Source organism: Podarcis filfolensis (genome assembly GCF_964270895.1).
Source record: "Podarcis filfolensis genome assembly, chromosome: 14".
In the NCBI taxonomy this organism is placed as follows: Eukaryota; Metazoa; Chordata; class Lepidosauria; order Squamata; family Lacertidae; genus Podarcis; species Podarcis filfolensis.
The window spans coordinates 10,379,309-10,405,066 of record NC_139616.1 but is presented as its reverse complement, the minus strand read 5'-3'; the positions used below and the strand labels follow the sequence as shown (position 1 = coordinate 10,405,066).

Below are 25,758 nucleotides of genomic sequence, written 5' to 3'. Positions count from 1 at the left end.
AGAGAGAGAGAGAGAGAGAGAGAGAGAGAGCTGGCTGGCTTGGGTGGGTAGGTGAGGGAAAACTTTTGCCTTCCTTTCCTCCCTCCCGTTATACCCCTCTCCTGCATTCTTAGCCAGCTGCTTCTCTGCACACCCCTCTCGTGCTCCTTGTCCATTCTGTATTTTTCCTTCCTTCCCCACTTAAAATGTGGTTAAAAAGCATGGATCCACATGGATCCTCAGGATCTTTGCATTGGGTCACCCCAAATTCACCATCAGATCACATAGCATGTCCATGGCTACAGCCTGCCCCCCAAAAATCACACACGCACTGTTGCCTGGGGCTGCAATGGTGCAAAAACGTGGTTACAAAGCATGGATCCACAGGGATTCTCAGGATTTTTGCATTGGGTCACCCCAAATTCACCATCAGATCACATGTCTGTGGCCACAGCATGAAGCACAAAAATGATACATCCACTGTTTCATTCAGAATGTTTTTTCCCTTGTTTTCCTCCTCTAAAAACGATGTGCGTGTTATGGTCAGGTGCGTGTTATCGAGCGAAAAATACGGTAGCTATCATCATTCATGAGCTTGGTTCTTCAAGTGTAGATTGTCCTTAGCCAAAACAGCACATCAGAAGGCTTGAGGGAACCCCAAGGTTTGTAATCTGTTGGGGGCAGGAGTTGGAGCAAGCCCAATAAAGACTGAGCATACTCAGGGAGCGTGAAATGTTGACTGACAAAGGAGGGAAATGGAATAACTGGAATCCTCAACAGTAGCACTTAACATTTTCTTGCAGGCCCCACTTGACATGCCGGTGGTCATGGATACGGATCCTCCATGATCTGTTCTTTACAATCTACACCATCATGCTCAGTTAACCTGTGACCCACCAAGCCAAATGTAGCTCACTAGACACTATTATAGTACAGTGGATACATGATATATCCCCCTTGCAATCACAGGCAGAAAGCAAAACAGGAAGTTTATCAAGTTGGATCTTATAACATAATGATCAGTACAGTGGTACCTTGGTTCTCAACGCCTTGGTACTCAAACAACTTGGAACCCAAACACTGCAAACCTGGAAGTGTTCCAGTTTACAAACTTTTTTTGGAAGCCGAACGTGCTCTGTTTTGAGTGCCATGCTTCCGTTTTGAGTGTTACACTGAGGTCTGTCTGTTGTTGCTATTTATTTTGCAGTTTTGTTTTTGAGGCTCTTTTCGTTTTGTTTTTGCGACTGTTTGGAACCCAATTCAGCTACTGGTTGATTGATTGTGTGACTGCAGTACATTGTTTATTGCTTTCATTCTATGGATCAATGGTCTCGTTAGATAGTAAAATTCATGTTAAATCATGTTAAAGGGGTTGTTTTTAAAAGTGTGGAATGGATTAATCCATTTTGCATTACTTTCTATGGGACAGCGCGCCTTAGTTTTGGAATGCTTTGGTTTTGGAACGGACTTCTGGAACAGATTAAGTTTGAGAACCAAGGTACCACTGTACAGGTTCAGTTGAGTTTTTGTTTAAAGCAACCCAGGCTTTTCTCAGGGGTCAGCTTACCATCTTGCCTGGTACCCTCGGACATATCTCTGAATGGTGATGGCTGCCTTCCTCATGCGCAGGTACTTCTTTCGCAACAACCATCCTCTGATGGTCTTTTGGATGCGGATGCATGCAGCTCTCAGTTTATCGGCTCTTATTTTTTCCAAGTAAGCTACCTGACCAGCCCGGAAAAATATTTTTGTCTTCCCAAACTGGTACTTATCCTTATCCTGTTTTCAGAAGAAATGTACAATCAGCGACAGACCGAAAGTGACAAAGGATTAATAATAACAACAAGACTCAATGACAGCAGAATTGGTAAAGAGGCAATAGGAATCCTCTAAGTCAGCGGTAGCTAATCTTTTGAGGCAAAGGGACACGTTGACCCCGGAGAGTCATGGGAGCGGGTGGTGCTGTGGTCTAAACCACTGAGCCTCTTGGGCTTGCCAATCAGGTCAGTGGTTCGAATCCACACTATGGGGTGAGCTCCTGTTGCCCTGTCCCAGCTCCTGCCATCCTAGCAAATCAAAACCACACCAATGCAAGTAGATAAATAAGTATCGCTGCGGCAGGAAGGTAAATGGCGTTTCCCTGTGCTCTGGTTTCCGTCACAGTGTCCCGTTGTGCCAGAAGCAGTTTAGTCCTGCTGGCCACATAACCTGGAAAGTTGTCTGTGGACAAACGCCAGCTCCCTCGGCCTGAGTGCCAATGATGAGTGCCGCAACTCCATAGCCGCCTTTGACTGGACTTAACCGTCCATGGGTCCTTTACCTTTTTTCCTTACATATCAAAGTGGGAGTGGCTAAAGTTTAAAGTGGGTGTGGCGAGAACTACAATCCTCAAGGTTGCCTCCCAAAAGACTTTCCCACCAGCTAGCCTACGCTGATTTACATTGTTTTAATTGTTAATTATGAAATTCAGTAAATTGTTTTCTTTTTTAAAAAATGTAGACAAATGGGAAGAGGAGTTGGAGGGCCGCAGAAACCTTTTGGAATCATGAGATCAAGGCAGGAGACCCATGGGAATGCTTAAAAAAACCCTATATTTTATTTATTATTATTATTATTATTATTATTATTATTATTATTATTATTATTAAAATAACAATGCGGTAGCCTTGGGAGTCACAAAACTCCTTTTTAGAGGAGGCAGCCTCCCCTGCTATACAACATGAAAGGACATGCTGAAAATCAGATTAAACAAAAGGAGCAAAATCATTAAAAAATCCTGTTATTTTTAGCTGGTAGCCAGCCATGTAAAAGTAAAGTACTTAAAACATTGTGAGATTTGAAGGGGAAATAATACATGGACTGTGGCTTTATTCTGAGCCACAAAGGTTACTTTAATATGCCAAGAAAATCCTGGGCAGTGTTATTTACAGTGCTTGAGGGTATTCACCAAAAGAACAATGTTCTCAACTGCCACCCCAGGGCCGTCTGACAGCTCCCTTACCCTATGGGAAGGTGAGAGCAAAGGCGGAACAGCCAGGAGGGCTGTCCATAATCTCGCTCCTGGTAGCTGCTCCTTCCCTGAACCGCCACCAGAGGGCTACTCAAGAATAATCTCATGTACAAATCTGAGAAGAGGGAAGAATGAAAATTTCCGAAATAATCGGTGTACTGGTACCATTAAGCCTGAAAAGTGGACTATAAGAATCTTAAAAAAAGAAAGCTGCCATGACTGTTGATTTAAATGGAAAACCAATATGGATACTGTGTAGGGGAAAGCTCAAACAAGGAGTGGAAGCCATCTTTGCTCAACCAACGGGAAGAAGTCATCTTTGCAAAGCCATATGGGGCTCATTTTGTTGCCCTACAGAACTCAGCCACTAGCATGATTATTCTATTAAATGAAACGGATCCAACCAGCACCATAATAATTTTGCGAGCTCAGCAAGCTTTACAGACAATAAGCACCATAAAGTCTACTACCAGAATTAGTTTCTCCAGGACATTTTTACATGTCTGCTTCCTGTCACTGAGGACATCTTTCTGCTTCATCAGCACACGATAGCGACTGAAAAATTCTTGATAGGTCCACCTGGTTTCAAGAAGCAGCAGAGTTAGGCAAACAAAAAGTTACCTGTGTATATATTGTATTCAAGCAAAACATCACAACACCAGCAGCCTCACCTGGAAGGGAAGCCGGCTGCACTGATTCGAATTGTTTCCAGCACACCACAAGCTCTGAGCTGCTGCACGGTCCGCTTTTCATCAAACCTAGAGATGAAAACATTGCTAATTTGAGGCAGAAATTTTGATAAGGTTCTACAGGTGTTTCCTACAACTGTACGGTTGCCTTAATGCTTGTGTGTTCTCTTTAATGTGTTGTAATGTTTACTTGCCAAAAAGTACTCCCACAAGTCACGTGATATGAAAAATCAAAATACAAAAGAGGATTCCTAGTTATATCTTGGCCAATCTGTAAGGAGCTTCCAGATTTTCTTCTTCAATGTGTCCGAAAAGTACTCATGGAATATATACCCTTCCCATGTTTCATCGTAACATGGGAAACAGCTTTAATGTTTGAGAAGATAACATTTAGCTGAATCTAATGAAATGAGCAAGCACATGAAGCCTTCCTATTTCATCCAAAACAAGTAGCAGAGAAAATATATAGGTTTTCTCTCTGTAATTTTGAGCAGCAAGTACTGCATTTTAGATGCTATGCGCAAAACAACTTACATAAATGGGAACTTGAAATCATTTGGCTTAATGCACCGAACGTAGTGAGGAGTTGTGGCATTAAGGGTCTCCATCAGAAGATGCAGAGAATTTCTGAACTATAGGAAAGAAATGAAAAGGGAGAAATTGAAGGGGGGGGAGACACAGAAGCATTCTGATTTTTGAGCAAATTCTGCAAGTTGAACCTTCTCAGCCCAACAATATCTAAGAATATCAGGCAAAGACAAGTCATGCCACTAATTTCTTTTTTGTATTTATTGTTTAAAGAAGTTTATATACTTTACAAGGAATTAGACAATTATTGATAAAAACAGAAATGTAGTAATTAAAAACAATTAAAATAAGCAGTAAACTAAAACGAGATTTAAAAACATCAATATTTACTATTTTATTTAACAAAATGTATGAATAATGTAATACTATCCATTTACACACACAAAAAAAGATGATCTGCATCTTTCATATTGATTGGATAGATTTGCTCAAGAGTTTACTTCAATATTCCAGGAAGTCATATACCTTGGTTCTTAATGTTTTTTGTTTTTAATGAGAATTTAGTGTGTGCTTGTACTGGCTAATAACCCACAAAGCTCTCTCTTTTATTTTTAGAAGGTCAACAGCATTTCTCCACAAACGCTTACAGGGACTCTTCCCTCTTCCTGCCCTGTTATCAGGTGGGGTATCCTTGAATGAATAGCATAGCAACAAAATTCACCCACCTGATGGCCCACTGTTTTCTTATGTTCCTTGCTTGTTTGGGCCGTTTTAGACTTTGATGGTTTTACAGCCGCACGAGACAACGGCATACGGCCAGAAGGTGTTGCTGTTGTGGGGCTGATGGGCTTCTCATCCCGAAAGAGCTCAGGCAGCATCTTAAACTGGTTCAGAAACAGGGGATAAAAAGCACACCTCTATATTAGAAAGAGAAGGGCTTTCCCAAGGGAAATGCAATAAAAAGGGAGAACCAAAAGCAAATAGGAAGGGGTGGCTTATCATGGCACTTCCGAAGCGTTGCCAATTTCCAGCTGCCAATTTGAAAACTTATGTAAGGAATGAAAAGTTTAAGTAAGCATGCTAATGGAAACAGTTTATTTATTTGATTCCATTTGTTAATTGCTTCCTCTAAAACTTCTCAAATCTCAAAATGAATGCTTCTGATTTATTGCTATCCAGTTGCATTTACTTGATTTCAACTGCCTGGTAATGATGCAACATATCGAAATTCTCAACTATGATTTAGAGGTCAGGAACATTATGTTTGCACCAGGATACAGAGTCACTGGGAGGGCATGAAATAGCAAGTGAGGCGTCACACAGTCCACAAAAAAAACAGAGGCATCACCACTGATGCAATGTGCTGAAATCACTATAGCCAGGAGTGGTGCTACAGTGATGCTTAACTGCACAGTCCTAAAGCTGTCAAATTTGATATTCCAATTTCCCCCACTTCTGGGCAGTAGGGCATATATCCCTTTCATTGCAGTCTATGGGAAATAATGGAGCCATCACTGTAGCATGGGATAGCATTCTATAACTGAAGGGGATTGAGGAGGAACCGAATAGCAAAAGACTGCAGAACAGGCCAAGGAAAACATGTCAGTTTAGAGGAAACAAACCAATGCTCACACCCCAGGTCAAGCAATATTGCAGCCGAGTTGCTAGCAGTCAAAATATTAGAACATATCTTTCCATTTAAAGCCAGATGGCAATAAGAAAGGAAAGCAAGCAAGCATGGATTGGAGCTCAGTTTCCTTTTTAAAAAAACAACAACACAAAACACCTACCGTTAGTTAATATAACTGCATTCAGGGAAGCTTGTTTGCCCTGTGCTTGCCAATAGGACCATTTTCACTTGCACAACTGTCAGTTTCACATCGCTATAGTGCCATAGCTCTCAACTTACAGATTTGAAAATAAGGGACCAGCAGCCTCGAAAATAAGGGATCAGCAGCCAAAATAAGGGATTTTCTGGGCACAGGTATGTTCAACTTCTGAGCCCCTCCGAGCCAAAGGCAGAAAGCCCAGCCAGCAGCCAAACGAAGCCTCAAGTGGTGGTTCCCACAGCGCAGCAACCCGGCAAAGGGGATGCAGCAAGGAAAACCACCGTCACCTCTCCGCTGGGAAGCGCTGAGCAAAGGCGAGTCCCCAGGCAATGCAGCCGATTTGATTGGCACAAGGTATGCAAGCTCCACCCCCCAGTCGTTCTTAGACTCCTTATTGGGTGAGCAACGCAGCCAAGCAACACAGTTGGAGCCTCCCTCCTCCCTGGCCGGCAGGGAGGGAGGGAGAGGAGCTGCTTCCTTTGAAACCCGGGAAATTTAAGGGACATCATCAATAAGGGACAGCAGCGGGACACGGCGCTGGGATAAGGGAGTTTCCCGCCAAATATGGGACGGTTGACAGCTATGTATAGTGCAGATGTAGGCAGAGGCGTAGCTAGCTGCTCTGGCACCCGGAGTGGCGCACATGCTGTTCCCCTAGGGGCGGGGCCATGGGGTGGGGCAAGCGTCCCAGGGGGCGAGATGCCCATGGAAGCGGAGTGAGCCATCCATGGGGCGTGGAGCGAGCCATCCATGGTGGGCTGCTTCCCGGGCGGGGGTGGGGGGGAGAGAAGCCACACCACTTTGCCAGCAGCCTTCCTCCCTTCCCTCTTCCTTTTGACAGCTCGGGGGAGGCTCCCCACCTCCACCCCATGACGCAGCCCAGGAGTGGGGGGCAATGGTGCGCTGCACGCCCGTGACTCCCAAACCTCCCCTGAGCTGTCAAAACAAAGGAAGGAAGGCCGCTGTGCTGGTCCCGTGGGCTAACCGAGAGGCGATGTCCAAGTCCAGTCCGAGGTCAAAGGTGCAATAGGGAGGCAGTCCATAGAAGTTGAAGCTGGGTGCCGGGCAGGGAGTCGGGTGAGGTCAGGAGCTCCAGCAGGAAAGCAGGACAGGGTTCAGGCAGGAACTGTCAACCAACAATGTTGCTCCCGCAACTTGGGACTGGGGCTGACTGGCTTTTATCTGCCCCGAGGCATAGGGCGGCCCCGATCCTCAGGTGACTCGCCTCTCCTGGCCTGGAGGCGAGCACTCCTCCTGAGGGAACTTAGTTCCCTCCGTCTCTCTGCCCTGAGCCTCTGCAGCTCAGGAGAGGCTGGAGGGTTACCGGACCCAGAGGCAACCTCAGGTTCCTCTGATGGGGCTGAGAGTGGAGCACCTGCAGGCAATGGGTCCTCCAACACCTCAGGCGCCAGAGCGGACTCAGCTGATGCCTGCACCTGAGGATCCAGCACAGGTGAGGACCCTTCAGGCTCAAGCCCCAGCTCAGCTGGTTCTGGAGGCGGGGAATCCTGTGCAGGCTGGGATCCCTCAGGTTCAGCATCCGAGTCCGAATCCCAGGCCATCACAGCCGCCAGCAAGGCAGCACAGCTCTGCCCCTTCCCCCAACAGCTCAGTGTAGTCTTGGGAATCGTGGGCAGGTGGCGCGCTGAATGTCACCCCCCTCGGTGATGACACCCGGGGTGAGCTGCCCCCACCGCCCCCCTTCCTCCACCCCTGGGTGTAGGAAATCTTTGGCCCTCCAGACGTGGTTGAACTGCTGTTCCCATCAATACCAGAAAGTGAAGCGAACAACCGGAGCTGATGGGAGATGTGGCTCAGCAACCTCTGGAGGGCCAAAATTTTCCCACACCTCCTGTTGTGCTTGTGGAAACCAAGGCAGCAAAAGTGTAGACAGTTCAAGTGTAGCCCAACTGAAGTCAAAGGGCCTTGCACACACTTAACATGCAGGATGGCAGCCCAAGACTGCATCCAGACTAGCACTTTTGTAGCATTTAACTGCATTTCCTTTAATCTCTTGCTCTTGGGTGGAGATGCATTTGGCTTCTGCTATAAGAAATAAGCCGTTCTAGGTGAATGGGTGCAAGTTCACCAGAACTTCTGCTTAAAGAAAAATATTCTGGTAATGGCAGATGGAGCAGGACAATGGCAAAGGAGGAGGCAGAATGTTTTGGTTGTCCAGACCCGTCCAAGGAAAGGTAAATATTTTCATATGGGGGAAATCCAGAAATGCAGTAATAAAGAGGAATAAAGAGGATATCACCCAGCCTGTATCACCTTGCTTAAAATAAATAAATGCAGAACTACATATATACTGCTAGTCTAGACACACTTTAGGTGTCCAAATTTTTTAGCAATGCATTAGGTTTTAGGATTACCTTCTGGGGAAGATGTATGGTGAAAAACAAGTCAGAGAGATTATAAATAAAAAAACGAATTCATACAGCCAAACATGAATAATCGCCTACTCATTGTGACATTTCTGTAAACACAATACTAAAAAAAGGTTTAAATATTAGGGAGCAGCTTAAATGGTTGCTCCCTAATATGTGTGCATAGAATTACAGCCTGCATTACCAAAGTCAAATTGCTTTTGTACACATATTTTAAAATGCAAATGTTAAACATACTTGGTACAACTAGCTTTAGAAACAGAACACCTTCGTCAATTATCACCATCATCAATCATCTATGAAGTGCCTAACATTTTCTAAGTGTCATACACAGATTGAAAAATAAGACAGTCCCTGCCCACATGCTTACGAGTTAAAAGCTACGACACAAATGGAAAAAAGGAAGGGAAGGGAAGAGAAAACAAGCAAATGCAGCAGTTCTTAAAGTTACATTGTTTTAACAACTAGAAGGTATGTTGTTCAATCCAGAGGGCAATTAGATTTGATTACACCAAGTTCATGTAATAAATTTAAAAACAGGCTTTTGGGTTGAGGATATAAAGTCACGAGGCACAAATCAGCAGACAAACTCTAGTTTCGGGGGAGAGGGGATTCAATGTTACTCCGAGTCAAATTAATGGATAAAATTAATATATAATTTAAGTGGGCTAAAATCATCTGGAACTCAACCTTTAGTACTGGGGAGGGGGGAATCTCAATACTAACCTTACTTGATTTTAGAACTTTGATCTGCTCTTCATAGACAGTATCTTTGTTTTTTTCCAAAAACCCTTCACACTGGTACTCCACCTGGAAGTACAAAATATCTAATTTTACAAGACAAAAAAATGAAAATTCAGAAGGATTAATTTATCTAAGCAGAAATACATCCTGCAACCTCAAATCTAGAAAAAATACGTATTAAAAATCACTGTTCTTGCTACTGCAATATTTTACACCTTTAATGAACTTAAAGGCACAGAATGGTGATTCTGAGACTTGACTATATCACTTTCCTATGTCTTAACATACGCAAAGGCAAATGTCACCAATATATTTCCAACGCAGTTTGTGAACAGACCATGCTATGTGAAAACAGGCTACAGCTGAATATATCTATCCAGAAACAATTTTGCATGTAATTAACCTGGCAGCCACACTGTGAACAAATTAAAGATCACCATCTGAAGTGTCTTAATTTGTTACTCAGTCACTAAAAGATTGGCTGGCTCAATCTCAAATTTAAAACCCTTCAATGAACTGCTACTAAAAAAAGCCCACAGGACATTTTTAAATACAGCTAGAAATAATTCACAGGCAGCATAAGCCCATGTAAGAACCACCGTTTTTTTTAGTTATCTCAGTATCTGGGGCTGTGGATCATACGCAATTTTTTCCACTGATTACTCCAGAATGGATAAGTGCAAGAACATCACAAGCAAACAGGTTTACCAAATCAGGCAGAACACAGAAACCCTTACCTTATCTGCAAAGTGTTGGATGATAAATGCTTTGTTCGACATACGGGGTTTTTCAAAGAGAACAGACTTGTTCAAGTGAGTATTGTATAATTTCTGGGCCCAACTATTATCTGAACCTTTAGGCATCTAGCGAACGGAGAGATAAAATGAACAGATAGATTTTAACCATCCTGATTTATTACGAAAAAGTGAAACAAGGAAAGCTAGTCTACAACTGAAATGGAAAATGTTGTTTTGGCATTTAAAATTCACCTGAATTTGAGCCACTCAAAGAAACAAGATGCAGTTAATGGCTCACAATACTGTTGGCCACAAATGTATGGGCCATCAGTTTCTAAGAATACCCCTTTAAATACCTCATTTGTATACCACTTTACATATTCATAGGAGTTACCCGCTCCCAGTCTTGTTTTGGGGATAGGTTCCAATAAAAATAACAAAATAGAAAATAATTAAGCCCCTTAAGAAGTGGCTGTGGATGGACTGATTCACACACTACATTTCTTACCCATATGAGCAAGGGGACAAAAGCTATGTGGGGGTGGGGACTATAATTCAGAGGGGGGAAAACTAATCAAATTTAGATGCTCAACATGATGTGAAAACTGGACACTGTCCCTGCCCCACAGGGGGTATGCTTGTGCGCCTAAAAGAGCTTTCATCCAATCTTCAACATTTACTCACAAATAAGCCCCAATGAACTGCATAATAATAATAATAATAATAATAATAATAATAATAATAATAATTTATTATTTGTACCCCGCCCATCTGGCTGGGTTTCCCCAGCCACTCTGGGTGGCTTCCAACAAAGATGAAAAATACACTAAAATGTCACATATTAAAAACTTCCCTGAACAGGGCTGCCTTCAGATGTCTACTGAATGTCAGGTAGTTGTTTATCGCTTTGACATCTGATGGGAGGGCGTTCCACAGGGCGGGCGCCACTACCGAGAAGGCCCTCTGCCTGGTTCCCTGTAACTTGGCCTCTCGCAGTGAGGGAACCGCCAGAAGGCCCTCGGAGCTGGACCTCAGTGTCTGGGCAGAACGATGGGGGAGGAGACGCTCCTTCAGATATACTGGACTGAGGCCGTTTAGGGCTTTAAAGGTCAGCACCAACACTTTGAATTGTGCTCGGAAACGTACTGGGAGCCAATGCACGGGGCTTCCTCCTAAGAGAGGGCATTTATAGTCTTGTAATCTAAGACTCCTTTACACATTGGCATGCTTTGAGTCTAGACTAAAATAATAAAGGTAAAGGGACCCCTGACCATTAGGTCCAGTCATGACTGACTCTGGGGTTGCGGCGCTCATCTCTTTTTATTGGCCAAGGGAGCCGGCGTACAGCTTCCGGGTCATGTGGCCAGCATGACTAAGCTGCTTCTGGTGAACCAGAACAGCACACGGAAACGCCGTTTACCCTCCCGCCGGAGCGGTACCTATTTATCTACTTGCACCTTGACGTGCTTTCAAACTGCTAGGTTGGCAGGAGCAGGGACCGAGCAACGGGAGCTCACCCCATCACGGGGATTCGAACCACCGACCTTCTGATCAGCAAGTCCTAGGGTTCTGTGGTTTAACCCACAGCACCACCCGCATCCCTAAAATAATAGTTTCAAACAAATAATGGCTTAACAGGAACACATACGAACATTGACATGGCAGAGATCCTCTCTCTTCCTCCACCTCAAAACAGCATTCACAGGGTAATATCTAATGTTAGTCCTACTCAGAGCAGATCCACTCAAATGAAATGAACGCAACTTAATGGATGCAGCTAACTCAGATTCACTCCTTTCAGTGGGTCTGCAATGAGTAGGACTTAAGTTGGATATAACCCATGCTTTGCACGCTACACTAAACCAAGGTGTGTGGTACACTGGCTTGACATCATGGTTTGGAGAGAAACAAAACAGAAGTGCTGTTTCTGGCATGATGCTAAGCCAAGATTTATGGTTTGTTGCTATCAGTTGAAGGAAAGGAAGAGCGAAACAGGAGTACTCAAACTGCAAGAATGTTTTGTTTAAAGTCTATTACGCATTTTGGCAGAGTGTTATGCACTAACACAGTCAACAGAGGAAGCTGGAAACCAACAGAACTTGACACAACATAAAGGTGAGATCTGTTGAACTCCTACCTTACACTCTTCATCTAGCAAATCCAAAATACCCAGTTTGGCCTCTATGAGGTTAATGCAGGGCTGATTATCATAGAAATCAATCAAGGTCCACGGAATTTGTTCCCTCATATATTCTTCTTGCTCCAGTTTAAACACATGCTATAAGAGGAAGGGGAAGCCGTAAACAGAGAAAGTTCATTGTTTTCTTCCCAATACATTTAACTAAATTGCTCACAAATTAAAATTGAGCCCACCATTTACTAAGTACAGATCAAAGTGGACAAATGAATCTGTATAACGTGTTCAAAATTAATATGTCTTTTAGTATGGGGAAAGCAGCAAGAAAATTATAAAATAAGGTAGACAGAATAAGAAGCTTAGAAACAGACAATGCCCCAAGCTTTTATCCTTCTCATCAATATCATAATCATCACCATCCCCTCACCACATACCGTATTTTTCGCCCCATAGGGCGCACCAGCCCATAGGGCGCACCTAGTTTTTTGGGGGGGGGAGGAATAAAGAAAAAAAATTATTTCCCCCCCCCCCGGCGCGGGGCTGGGGCAGGGGAAGCCCGAGCTTCCCCCGACCCCAGCCCCCAGAACAGGCAGCTATCCGCAAGCCTAGGGAGCCCGGCAAGAAGTCGCGCCGGGCTCCCACGGCTTGCGGAGAGCTGCCCGAAGCCCGGAGCGCACTTCTCAGCACATCCCGGGCTTCGGGATGCAGGCAGCTCTCCGGAAGCCTTGGGAGACCGGCGGGAACTCCCGCGGGCTCCCAAGGCTTATGGATAGCTTCCTGAAGCCTGGAGAGCGAGAGGGGTCGGTGCGCACCAACCCCTCTCGCTCTCCAGGCTTCAGTGAAAGCCTGCATTCGCCCCATAGGACGCACACACATTTCCCCTTCATTTTTGGAGGGGGAAAAGTGCGTCCTATAGAGTGAAAAATACGGTAATTTGTAAAGCACCTAAAGTTTCCCAAATACTAAGTATGAAATCTATATAAAACTAAATAACAAACAATAGCGAAGGAACTGTCCTGGCTCTCACTGGATGAAGGGATCGGATTATGTTTCCTGCCAAAAACGTTAATGCTCAAATCAGTACATGACACAAGCAAGGCAAGGGTTGAAGGCACAGCAGCTTGCCAGACATGGCTCTGCAAGGTAAGATGTTGATCCAGCAAATGATGCTCCCCACACCTGGATTCCTGTTATAAAGGAGTGGTGTGGGCATGACTTCAGCATAGCAAGTTGGATGTTGTTCAACTTGGTTGTGTATTCACTGGTGTTTTATTGTTTATGACTACTTTTGTTACATTGCGATTATTATTATTTTTCATCTTGAAAGGTGCTTTGAGCATGGTTTGAACTATGGAAAGGTTGCATAAAATAAAATGATGGGTGGATGTGTAAGCAATAGGCAGTTACGGTTTGCTGTCTTACAGATTGGAGTCCCACCAGCGTATTTGATGAAGTGCAAGGACTGGTCTGCCTCCTTCTCACCCTGACCCATTGGTGGGGGAAATGCTGTCTTACCCACCAGTGAACCTACTAATCAGGAGACTCCTGTCTACTGCTTAACAGGCTGCTGACATCCAGCTTGCAAGTAATCTGGTTAACCTTATTGGTGTGTCTGTCCAGCTATCCCAAGGAACATTTTGATTAAAATTACTATCTCACTCAAGAAGGACCAAGGTAGGAGAAACAAAACAAAAAAGAAGTAGAACTCTAATTAGGGAAAGATAAAATGAAAACTCCACCAGCTGTCACTAGGACCTATTCCAGGAAACTGATGAGCACATGCTCTTAAGAGAAGTTCAGTGCCACACAGAGGATCTAGCTATCAAAAAGGACCATTAGTGGGTCGAAGCACAGAAAAACTTGGTTCTCACTTACCATATTGAACTGTTGCTGCAGTTTCTCATTGGCATAGTTTATACAGAACTGTTCAAAGCTGTTTATTTCAAAGGTTTCAAACCTGGGGGAAAACCAAAGACAACCCCAACATAAATTAAAGGAGTAAATGTTTGCAAGATAAATATCATGTCAACATAGTACAAGAGTGGGTTGACGTACACAAACTGCCATACTTCTAAAATACTGATGTTCTTAGCAGCTTGGGCAATAATACCCATGCCCAACTTATATTGTTATATTTTGTATTTTTCTTCGGGTTGTTTGTTTTTTTACTTTTCATTTTGTTACATTTTGTTACATCAAGCTACTCAGAGGAAACTCACCCATAGATGTCCAATACGCCAATAAAAGAATGTTGTTTCATGGTGGAATGAAGAGCTTCGTTCACATGATCGACAATCCAGTTAAACAGACTAGCATATACATGTTTTGCAAGAGCATCCCTGGCATTTATGGCCTGCAGTTTGGAAATTGGTTTGATGTAGGTCTCTGTGGCAGTAGCAAGCTTCCTGTGGCAGAGCCAGTGAGCCATCTGTTCATATTCTACTCCCATGAGATCACAGAAGATGGTGAGGGGTTCGTGTTTGGCCTACAAGGACAATAATCTCCTTAGATTTGAAAGTATTATTGACCACTGACAAAGCATGCATTAATGCTCCCCAAGCAAGCAGAAACCCTTCTACCATTTTCTAGATTTGCGGTGAGAAGGTGTTAAGAAATATCTCATATTAACTTCAATCCCTGCTTTTATAGAGAATGCATAGAAAGGTCGGCTTAAGAGGTTGACAGCATTGGCTTCAGTTTTTGGTGAGCCCTTGGACAAGACATCTTCCCTGCGTCCCCCCTCCCTCACAGGGTGTGTCGTTTTAGGTGGTGAAACTCATTTTTTGCACATTGCTTCATTGAGGGGTCTTAAAAATATGTTTTTGGGTGTGAGGAATTCAAATCTGCAATTATTTTTATTATTGGACAACATTTAGCTTGACAAGTCTATGTCTGATGAGGAAGCACACAAACTGCTTTCACAAAACCAAATAATTTTAATTTTACCTTCTGAAAAATGTCAGGGAATGCTAAATAAACAAACAATAGTAATAATAATACAGTTGTACCTTGGATCCCGAATGCCTTGGTACTTGGATGTTTGGGCTCTCAAATGCTGCAAACCTGAAAGTGAGTGTTCCGGTTTGCAAACGTTCTTTGGAAACCGAACGTCCAATGGGGCTTCCGCGGCTTCCGATTGGCCCAATCAGAATCCGTGCTCTGGTTTCCGAATGTTTTGGAAATTGAACGGACTTCCGGAATGGATTCCATTCAAATTCCAAGGTACGACTGTATATAAGTACAAATACTTGGCAATCATATTTAATGATTTCTATGCAATTTTGCGCACATTTTACCTAATATTTTGAATTCCCAAGCCATGTTACAACTTTTGAGCACCCCTCATTTTTTTGAATCTGAAAGTTGAAAAATTCAACGCACCCTACTTCCTCAGCAAAGATGACCTTCTCACAGCATAAAGTCCAGGAGGCTCATGTCAGGTGCCCAATCATGTGGTGCACTTGAAGCCAGCCCTACAAGTTGATATCATTACAATGGTCCTGGGACCTGCCCACCCTCCTTAACCCTAATCCCACATGTCTATGGACTACCAGAGAGCAAAACAATGTTACTTTTGTACTTGGCTGAGGCCAGCCTTGCACAAAGAAAAGTAAATTTCTGTGCAACTTCCTAATGTATGGCAAAATGTTTTCCTTCACAGGCACTGCTGGTAGACAAAGAACGATTTCGCACAATGCTCTTGCAAACAAGACATATTGACATAGCTCCTTAAAAGATGTGAACTGTGACATTTTATCTTGAGCCAGTGTGAAGGAAGATGTAGAAGAAGGTAAAGGCAGTGGGGAAACAGAAATTGGTTGCATTTTTCCAGGTTCAGCACGCTGATCCAAAAACAGGCCAAGAAGATTAGAAATATTACAATGTTTACTGCTTTGAACTTATTTGGAACTTACTGGTATTGTACAGCTGTCAGCATCTCGAGATGTGAATGCCACATTGCCCAGGTGAAGAATAGCAGCAAGGATCTGAAATATTCCCATCTGACAGGAATCAACAATACCTATCATATTGGGTGGGAGTGGGGGAGAGAAAAGAAATCAGTATTCCTTTTGCCGAGATTAAAATGCAAATGTCCAATGAAGCCATGTCCAATTAAGCATCTGAACAAGGATGACAAGGACAACAAAAAAGTACTAGCCATAGTGTGGAGAAAATGTCATTCAAACCCAATCCTCAGTGAATATCTGCTGGCATCTCATCAGTAAAAAAAGCCTCCTTAAGGAGATTTGTATAGTGAGATATTATCTCCTTTTGCATCAGCTACTATCTTGAAATGCACATTTAGTGCCAAGATGGGAAACCTGTGGTCCTTCAGATCTCACTGGACCACAGCTCTCATCTGCCTGGGCCACTGACCATGCCATCTGGGCTGGTGGGGTCAAACAACAGATGCTGGGCCACAGGTGACCCAACACTGTTGCAAGCTGTCGTGCAAACTGAAGGTGTTGCAATAACATCTCAGTTGTTAATTACTCAGAGAATTGCCTTAATTTCTTGCTATACCCATATTATATATCAGAACACCCAGACAGGGTTCAATATATATGAGAATATTACTTTTCTATGTTTACCTTAATTTTTTAAAGGGAATTTTACCACATAAAAAAACCAGCTGCATAAATCTACTACAGTGGAACCTAGGTTTTCAAACACCTCAGAAATCGAATGTTTTGGTTTCCAAATGATTTTTGAAAGTCGAATGTGCCACACGGCTTCCGCATTGCGTTTTCTGTAAGTACAGTCATACCTCGGGATAAATACGCTTCAGGATGTGTATTTTCAGGTTGTGCTCCACGGCGACCCAGAAGTAACAGAGCACGTTACTCATGGAACTTTGAAGTGTCAGGCATAGCTCTAATGGCTTTAGCCCAAACGTAGCAGAGTTTTCCTGCACAGCGAAGAAGCTAGTTGAGGTGGAAATGACTAGTCAGCTAGACTCAGAATAACTATTTACAGGATTTATTAAAAGGAAAAATAAAACCAGCAGAGTTTCTGCATACGAAACAAAGCAAAATAAATCCTTTCTTTCTCTCTCTCTCTTAACCATACACAGCACTTCTACTCCTAACACACCCCTAACACACCAAACTGTGCTAGCAATCCCTAGATAACAGAGTTGAGTGCTGGTCGTTAACCAATCAGAGTAAGTAGTTTCTAGGTCAAGCTGACCTTGGCTTTCTGCCAAGAGTAAATTGACACGGCCTTGAGTTAATTGTGTGAAGCCAGAATCTGTAAGTTTCCCATGAGAACCAATTAACAGAAACTGAACACCCCCTCACAGATTCTGCTGGACAATTAACATCAAATACACCTATGTAGGAGATTATTTTTCCAGCAAACCTAAACCCTTGCACATTCGCTTGTTCTTTACCTTTGCCAATGGTTTAGTTAACACATCTGCTACATTTTCTTCACTTGATACATAAGTACAGGTGATTACATTGTCTTGTACACAGCAACGCACATTTTGGTATTTTACAGAGATATGTTTGGAACGCGATTTGTAACCCTCTGTTTTACTTAAGGTTATACAAGCTTGATTATCAATGTAAACTTGTACTGGTTCTCCACAATTTACATTTAAATCTGTTAACAAATGCTTGAAATAAATCACCTCGTTGCACAATTCACTCAACGCGGCGTACTCTGATTCCGTTGATGACACACTTACAACGTCTTGCTTGCGTGACCGCCAGCTGATTAAAGCTCCACCGACCATTATGACTAGTCCTGTGACAGATTTTCTATCCGGCAAATTTCCCCAGTCACTATCACAGTAGCAACTCAACATTTCATCCTCTGAAGAATTTAATTGTAACATATAGCCAATTGTCTGTTTGAGGTATCTCAGAACTTGTTTTACCCCTTTCCAGGCATTTAGTGTGGGTTTTGAGACCAATCTACTTAATATGCCTACTGCATAGCTAATATCAGGTCTGGACCACTGTGCTAGATACAATAAACTTCCAATTACAGAATGATATACATCAGGATGTTCAAATTCAGGACTCTCATCTGTATGAAGTGTTTTTATGAAACCTGGATCCATAGGCACCACTGCCCCTTTGCAATCCTGCATCCTGTATGTAGTCAGTAGTTGTTTAACTTTGTTCTGCTGACTAATTAGGCAGCTGCCATCTTGGGCCCAGCACACTTCCAACCCTAGATATGTCCTAACCGGGCCTAAGTCTTTCACTTTGAACTTACTGGACAATTGCTTGGCAAACCTTTTAGTTTGTTTATCTGTTTTGCAAGCATACAATACATCATCTACATAAATCAGACAAAACTCTTGATCACTGCCTGTACCACGTACATAAACACAATTGTCAGCTGTACTCTGCTTGAAACCAAATGACACTAAGGCCTCATGGAAACATTTGTTCCAAGATCTTGCAGCCTGTTTGAGACCATATAGAGCTTTGTTTAATTTCAACACTCTATTGGAACCTGTCTCATAACCAGGCGGTTCGGCTAGATACAGGTCTTCTGATATTGATGCATGTAAATATGCAGTCTGGATATCAAAATGGTTTAACAGGAGTTTTCTCTTTGCTCCAAGCGTTAGAATCAGCCTTACACTGTCCCCCTTAGCAGTAGGGGAAAAAGTCTCGTCATAATCTTTTCCAGGCCTCTGAGAGTATCCTTGAGCCACTAAACGAGCTTTGTATTTGTACTCTCCTGTCACCAGAGGTTTAAGTTTGTACACCCACCTGCAGCCTACAATCTTTGCCCCCTCAGGCGCTGCTACTGGTGTAAAAACCTTGTGCTCATTCAGAGAGGACATCTCTTCCTCCATTGCCTGTTTCCAGAGCTCTGCCTCCTCTTTTGGTAACTTTAACACCTCCTGAAAACTCTTGGGCTCTGCAATTACACTAAACACATTTGCAGTATCTGGAGAAAAACGCACTGGAGGCACTCCTTTGTTTTGTCTTTTAGATCTTCTGGGAGAAAATTTTTCTTCTGACCCACTTTCCTCCTCAGAACTATGACCTCTCTTTTGTTGCTTAGCAACTGGTCTCTGGCTAATTCCACTTTCTTGAGAGCTCTTATCTGAACTTTCCTCCCCCTCAGACTCTGATTCTCTATGTTTACCTTCAGAGTCATGAAGCTCCTGGGAAGGTTCAAACCAAACCTCAGTATTGGCATGTAGTCTCTCCCAGCCACTATGTTCACAAAAAGTGGCATTCCTGGAGATCACAATGCCATTTGTCCCTTCAGCAAAGCGGAAACCTTTTCCCAGCTCCTGGTAACCCACAAACACTAACTGTTTGGTCTTAGGATCTCCCTTCTTTCTCATTTGTTTTGGAATTAATACCCAGGCTTTTGATCCAAACACATGCAAATGGTCAATTTTGGGTTTTTTCTGAAACAATTTAAAGTATGGAGTTGTACCTATTGTTTGATGAAAGAGCCTATTTTGGAGATAACACGCGGTGAGCATGCTCTCCCCCCAATAAGACATGGGCAAATCAGCATCATCAAGCATGGCAAACATCATATCTTGTAAAGATCTGTTTTTTCGCTCTGCAACGCCATTCTCCTCTGGGGAAAAAACGTTCGTTTTTCTATGCCCAATGCCACGCTTTTGTAACCAATCTCTAAAAGCATTTGACATAAATTCGCCACCTCTGTCCGTCTGAATCCTTCTGAGTTTAATGGACAGAAATCTTTCCACAGATGCCACCCAGCCTTTAAACTTAGTGAACACGTCACCCTTATTCTTCATGGGAAAAACCCAAGAGTAACGCGTGGCGTCATCCACAATTGTTAATGAAAAACGCGATCCACCCCTGCTTACAGCAAATGGACCAATTACGTCCATGTGAACCAGCTGTAGCGGTGACTCACTAACTCTGTCACTTCTGGGGTAAGAGACTCTGTGGGTTTTAACCTTTTTACAAACATTACAATCAAGGTACTTGTTACAACTCTTTAAATTACCCCCATCAGCCAATTCAGACATTTTTAGTATACTTTTCCAGCCAGCATGCCCCATTTTCCTATGCAATAAGTGCACACAGTTGTCATGTATAGCTTTGTTATTCACTGCAGGCTGAGATTTACTGACTACTGCTGCAACTTGAGATCCTGCTTTAAGCCAAAACAAGCCTCCCTCTGACTTAGCAGTGCCTAAAATCTCACCAGCCTTCTTAATAATGCAACTGTCTCCTTCAAAATACACTTTAAACCCAGCTTTTAGCAAACAATCTACAGACATCAGATTGCTCCTTAATGAAGGCACATAAAGTACATTTTGCAGGCATTCATGAAGACAAGGAACAAAAACTGCACCCCCCGAAATCACTTCAGAAGTACTTCCGTCTGCTAGAGCCACCTGGCTGCGCTGTGCTGAGTTCTTGGAAACAAACAATTCATCTGAATTTACGATGTGCCGAGACGCTCCCGAATCGACCACCCAGACAGCTTGTTTCTCATCAGCAATCTTGACCTCGGCGGTCACCAGCTGAGCCGACTGTTTTTGTTTGAAGAACTTCTTTTTCCGCTGCTGCTGCTGCTGCTGATCTCGTCTCTGCTCCTGCACCGGCAACTGAGACTTGACCAACTCAGGACATTGTCGTTTTAGATGCGCTGAAGACCCACATCGGAAACAACGCCTAACAGCAAACGCTGACTCCTCACCGGCACGCTGCTCTTGCTTCACCCCTGGCACGGCATGAGAACTCCTTCCAAACCGCCCGCCTGTAGAAGCCTCTGCAGCCAACGACCTTTCTTGCCTCTTCTGCCATTCTTCAATCAAACGCCCAGTAACGTAACTGACTGATAAATCACGCTCCTGTATGCCTTCTAGAGACAAAACTAAATTATCCCAGCTTTCCGGGAGAGAACTCAAAATAATAGCCACCTTCTCCTGCTGGTCTAATGCACAGTCTCTTTCCTGTAGCGCAGCAAACTTTAACTGTAAACTGTGTAGGTGTTCCTGCATTGTAACCCCAGGCTGTAACATTGCCTTGTACAATGCCTTGCGAATGAACAGCTTGGAAACCGCTGTCTCACGCACATGGAGTTCTTTAAGTGCTTGCCACACACCTCTAGCTGTCTTGATTCCCCTCACATACGGCAACTGGGAATCTTCCAGCCCCAAGACAATTGTGGCCCTTGCTCTTTGGTCTTTATCGAGGTCTTCATCATCAGGCTTCGCAGGAAACTTACTCACCACTTGCCAGAGACGATCCCTCTGCAGCACTGCCTGCATGCGTTCTGACCACAGCAAGTAATTGGAGTCATTCAGACGCTCAAAAGCCATCTGAACTGGTTGTGAGGCCATCTTGAGAGCGATGTCCCTGGAACCCAGAACCAGCTACTCACGACCACCGAGAGAGAGAACAGGAACCACAGCACCCAGCACTCACACGCTGCAGCTGTTGTCCTTGTGTCCACTGCGTCACCAGCTCACCACAGTCAGGAACCAGCCAGTGTCCATCTGCTGCACCAACAGGAACAACAACTTCTGGAACTACTGGAACCAACGCCGTTGATGCTGACACCACCACAACTCAGGCTGGCAGCACAATGCCCATAACCTCATGGAACTTTGAAGTGTCAGGCATAGCTCTAATGGCTTTAGCCCAAACGTAGCAGAGTTTTCCTGCACAGCGAAGAAGCTAGTTGAGGTGGAAATGACTAGTCAGCTAGACTCAGAATAACTATTTACAGGATTTATTAAAAGGAAAAATAAAACCAGCAGAGTTTCTGCATACGAAACAAAGCAAAATAAATCCTTTCTTTCTCTCTCTCTCTTAACCATACACAGCACTTCTACTCCTAACACACCCCTAACACACCAAACTGTGCTAGCAATCCCTAGATAACAGAGTTGAGTGCTGGTCGTTAACCAATCAGAGTAAGTAGTTTCTAGGTCAAGCTGACCTTGGCTTTCTGCCAAGAGTAAATTGACACGGCCTTGAGTTAATTGTGTGAAGCCAGAATCTGTAAGTTTCCCATGAGAACCAATTAACAGAAACTGAACAGTTACTTCCGGGTTTCGCCGTTCACGCATGTGCAGACAGTCAAAAATGACGTCACGCGCATGCGCAGAAGCGACAAAATGCGACCCGCGCACACGCGCAGTCGCTTCTTACGTTCTGTTCAGGATGCGAACGGGGCTCCGGAACGGATCCCGTTCGCATCCCGAGGTACCACTGTAAATGCTTCTGAAAATGCATGCTTTGGTTTTCAAACATTTTGGAAATCAAATGGTCTTCTGGAACGGATTACGTTCGAAAACTGAGGTTCCACTGTACATGTGTATTCCCCAGTTAACATGTAGAACCCAGAACACTGTCTTACATTTATTAAATGCCTAAATTAAAGACCAGGCCCTGTATGATAAAAAAGAAAATGCAACTAAAAAAAGGGTCCCCTGAAGATCTTAAGAGCAAGCCAGCATGACAACAGAGAGAAGAAACATCAAAACTCAACACAAAAAGTACAAAACTTTTTTACTCATAACCAGAAATACAATAAGTAAGTCTGAATGCTAATTAAAATACGAGAGGTTTGGAAAGGAAGATATGTCTATCAGGTACTAAATTACATACATAAAATTGGCCAAATTGCTCACAACACTGTGTCTGTCACCTGTCTCTCATTGGCCGGCTTGCTGTGATGTCATTTATGTCACAAATATTTTCACTGTTCATGGTAAACCTGTCAGGAATGTGGACACACAGAATGAAAGAATAGGAAAGGCTGTATGTGCTTCTTAGGAAGGAAGCGGACGAGGTTGCTTTGGGAAATACAGTGGAACCTCGGGTTACATACGCTTCAGGTTACATACGCTTCAGGTTACAGACTCCACCAACCCAGAAATAGTGCTTCAGGTTAAGAACTTTGCTTCAGGATGAGAACAGAAATCGTGCTCTGGTGGCGCGGCAGCAGCAGGAGGCCCCATTAGCTAAAGTGGCGCTTTAGGTTAAGAACAGTTTCAGGTTAAGAACGGACCACCAGAATGAATTAAGTACTTAACCCAAGGTACCACTGTATGGGATTACAGCCCAAGAAACAGAGGACAGGTAGGCCAAGAAATAGGGAGAGGCTGAATTTTACAAATGGATTTGAACTAACGAAATCATTGGCTACAGGTCTCTAGTCTAAACACACATACTAGAATGAATTCAAGAAAGGATCATTAGAGCAAGGATGGGGAACCTGTTGCTCGACTCCCATCATCCTTGACCATTGTCCATGCTGGATGGGGTTTATTGGCATTGTAGTCCAACAACTTCTGTAGGCCCAAGGTTCTCCATCCCTAGGTTAGCCCAATGCCTGAAAAAGATTTGTCTCCATTTCTTCTGTTTATTATTAAATACTGTTTTGCACTCCAATTCTATTCCCACTTATCTGGGTGAAAGCCCCAGTGAATTCTGTGGTGCATAAACATACAGGATTGTGCTGGTTATGCTGGAAGCTGCCCTGAACCTTTGTATGAAGAGCTGGGATAATAAGCTTCCCAATAAATATGTTGTAAACCACTCTGTGATCTTTGGCTGAAGGGTGGTGTACAAATTAGATAGATGATAGATTAGATAGATAGATAGATGATAGATAGATACACAGATAGATAGACAGATAGTTAGACAGATAGGCAGACGGATAGAGCCTGCCACAAGCTGGTTCAGAAATTCATGCTTCATAAAGGGGTATTTTATTTACCCAATAAAAAGGCAGAAATGCTCAAACTTACTTAAAATACATCTCCTGTGGCTTCTCAATGCACATCCACTGAAGCATCCAACTGCTTGCATGCCACTGGCATGGTGAAACACAGCAGTTTGTAAGTGTTAATGCTGTGGGTAATAATGTACTACTAGGCACAACAGCCCCCGTTTCAAAGTCCTGAAGAAATTCATGTGCTTCCAGGACTTACCCAACAAAGTGCAAGCCCGCCTGGTGTTCATCATCTCCTTAGCATCATCAATTCCATCAATGACTGGACTGCCTCCTTGCTTTGTATAGTGGAAATAGCTTGCATTTCCTAATATAAAAAAGCAAGCAAAAGTATCTTTACATACAAAGAAGAAATGCATTCCACAAAATAAAATTTAAGATACTAACTGATGCAAAAGAAAGAGGGGGGTTTGCCCTGCCGGACTTAAAGCTGTATTATGAATCAGCGGCTTTTTGCTGGCTGAAAAGCTGGCTGCTTCTTGAAAACACAGATATTTTGGATTTGGAAGGGTTCAATAACAGATTTGGCTGGCATGCATATATATGGTATGACAAGGTTAAAACCCACCAAGGTTTCAAAAACCATATTGTTAGGAAAGCATTATATAATGTTTGGATTCGGTACAAAGACTTGTTGGAAAACAAAACCCCTAGGTGGTTGTCACCAATGGAAGCTAAGGAAGTGAAAAAACTTAATATGGAATCCAAATGGCCAAAATATTGGGAAATTATAGAACATGAGGAGGGAAAAGTGAAATTGCAGAGTTATGAGAAATTGAAGTCCAAAGTAAGAGACTGGCTTCATTATTACCAGATAAATGAAGTTTTTAAACAGGACAGGAAAATTGGCTTCCAGGTGGAGAGGTCAAAATTAGAAACAGAGCTTTTGGAACCCAATACTAAGAATATGTCAAGAATGTAAAACTTGCTGTTGAAATGGAATACACAGGATGAGACGGTTAAATCAGCTATGATTAAATGGGCACAAGACATTGGTCATGACATTATGTTTGCTGACTGGGAACAGTTATGGACCACCGGTATAAAGTTTACGGCATGTAATGCCTTAAGAGAGAACATTATGAAAATGATCTATAGGTGGTACATGACCCCAGTCAAGCTTGCAAAAATTTATCATACACCCAATAATAAATGTTGGAAATGTAAGGAAACTGAAGGTACTTTCTACCACCTTTGGTGGACGTGCCCAAGGATCAAGGTCTTCTGGGAAATGATTTATAATGAAATGAAAAAGGTGCTTAAATGCACTTTCGTGAAGAAACCAGAAGCCTTCCTCCTGGGCATGGTAGGCCAATTGGTGTCAAGGAAAGATAGGACGTTTTTTATGTATGCTACAACAGCAGCAAGAGTACTCTTAGCAAAGTATTGGAAGACACAAGAGCTACCCACATTGGAAGAATGGCAGACCAAGGTGATAGACTACATGGGACTGGCTGAGATGACTGGCAGAATCCGTGACCAAGGGAAAGAGACGGTGGAAGAAGATTGGAAGAAATTTAAAGTTTATCTTAAGAACTGTTGTAAAATTAATGAGTGTTAAAATGTCTTGGGTAATGCAAAATAGAATTGCAGTGACAAACAATTGGATATGAGAAAAAGGATTTAAAGAAAGTGCTACAAGTAACTGAAATTAGGGGTTGCTGGAAAGATTTAAAACAGGGATGCAGAAAGGGGAGGTATGGGGAAGTCGCTGAAAGAAGGTTTAAGAAAAAAAAGGTCAAGAAATTATACGCGTTTGTATGTTTGTTTGTTTATGTATTGTGTTGTATTGTCTTTTAATATGTGTTGAAAAACCAATAAAAATGTATAAAAAAAGAGAGAGAGAGATGTCTGCTATTGCAAGAATGTCCATTTGCTAGGATTTTGGTCTTATTTTAAATGTGCTTGTTGTTTTGTGCTTTTAACTATTTTTAATTATTTTATATGTAAATCACCTTGAGATTTACCTTAAGTGGTTTAGAAGGCAATTAATAAATCAATGG

The 25,758-nt window shown here is 43.0% G+C and overlaps 1 protein-coding gene across 8 annotated transcripts in view; it reads right to left on the bottom strand.

The window, feature by feature from the left end:
- Window positions 1-25,758, bottom strand: part of MYO5A (myosin VA) — a 128,163-nt gene that overhangs the window by 44,661 nt on the left and 57,744 nt on the right. For all 8 annotated transcript variants that reach the window (XM_083586125.1, XM_083586128.1, XM_083586130.1 and 5 more), the window contains exons 8-19: window positions 23,955-24,062; window positions 15,958-16,064; window positions 14,263-14,528; window positions 13,919-14,000; window positions 12,044-12,184; window positions 9,907-10,032; window positions 9,152-9,235; window positions 4,932-5,090; window positions 4,213-4,310; window positions 3,661-3,747; window positions 3,460-3,568; window positions 1,547-1,758 (exon numbers count right to left, since the gene is read on the bottom strand). In XM_083586125.1, coding sequence (XP_083442251.1) covers window positions 1,547-1,758; window positions 3,460-3,568; window positions 3,661-3,747; window positions 4,213-4,310; window positions 4,932-5,090; window positions 9,152-9,235; window positions 9,907-10,032; window positions 12,044-12,184; window positions 13,919-14,000; window positions 14,263-14,528; window positions 15,958-16,064; window positions 23,955-24,062 — 1,579 coding nt within the window. The remainder of the gene's footprint in view (window positions 1-1,546; window positions 1,759-3,459; window positions 3,569-3,660; window positions 3,748-4,212; window positions 4,311-4,931; window positions 5,091-9,151; window positions 9,236-9,906; window positions 10,033-12,043; window positions 12,185-13,918; window positions 14,001-14,262; window positions 14,529-15,957; window positions 16,065-23,954; window positions 24,063-25,758) is intronic.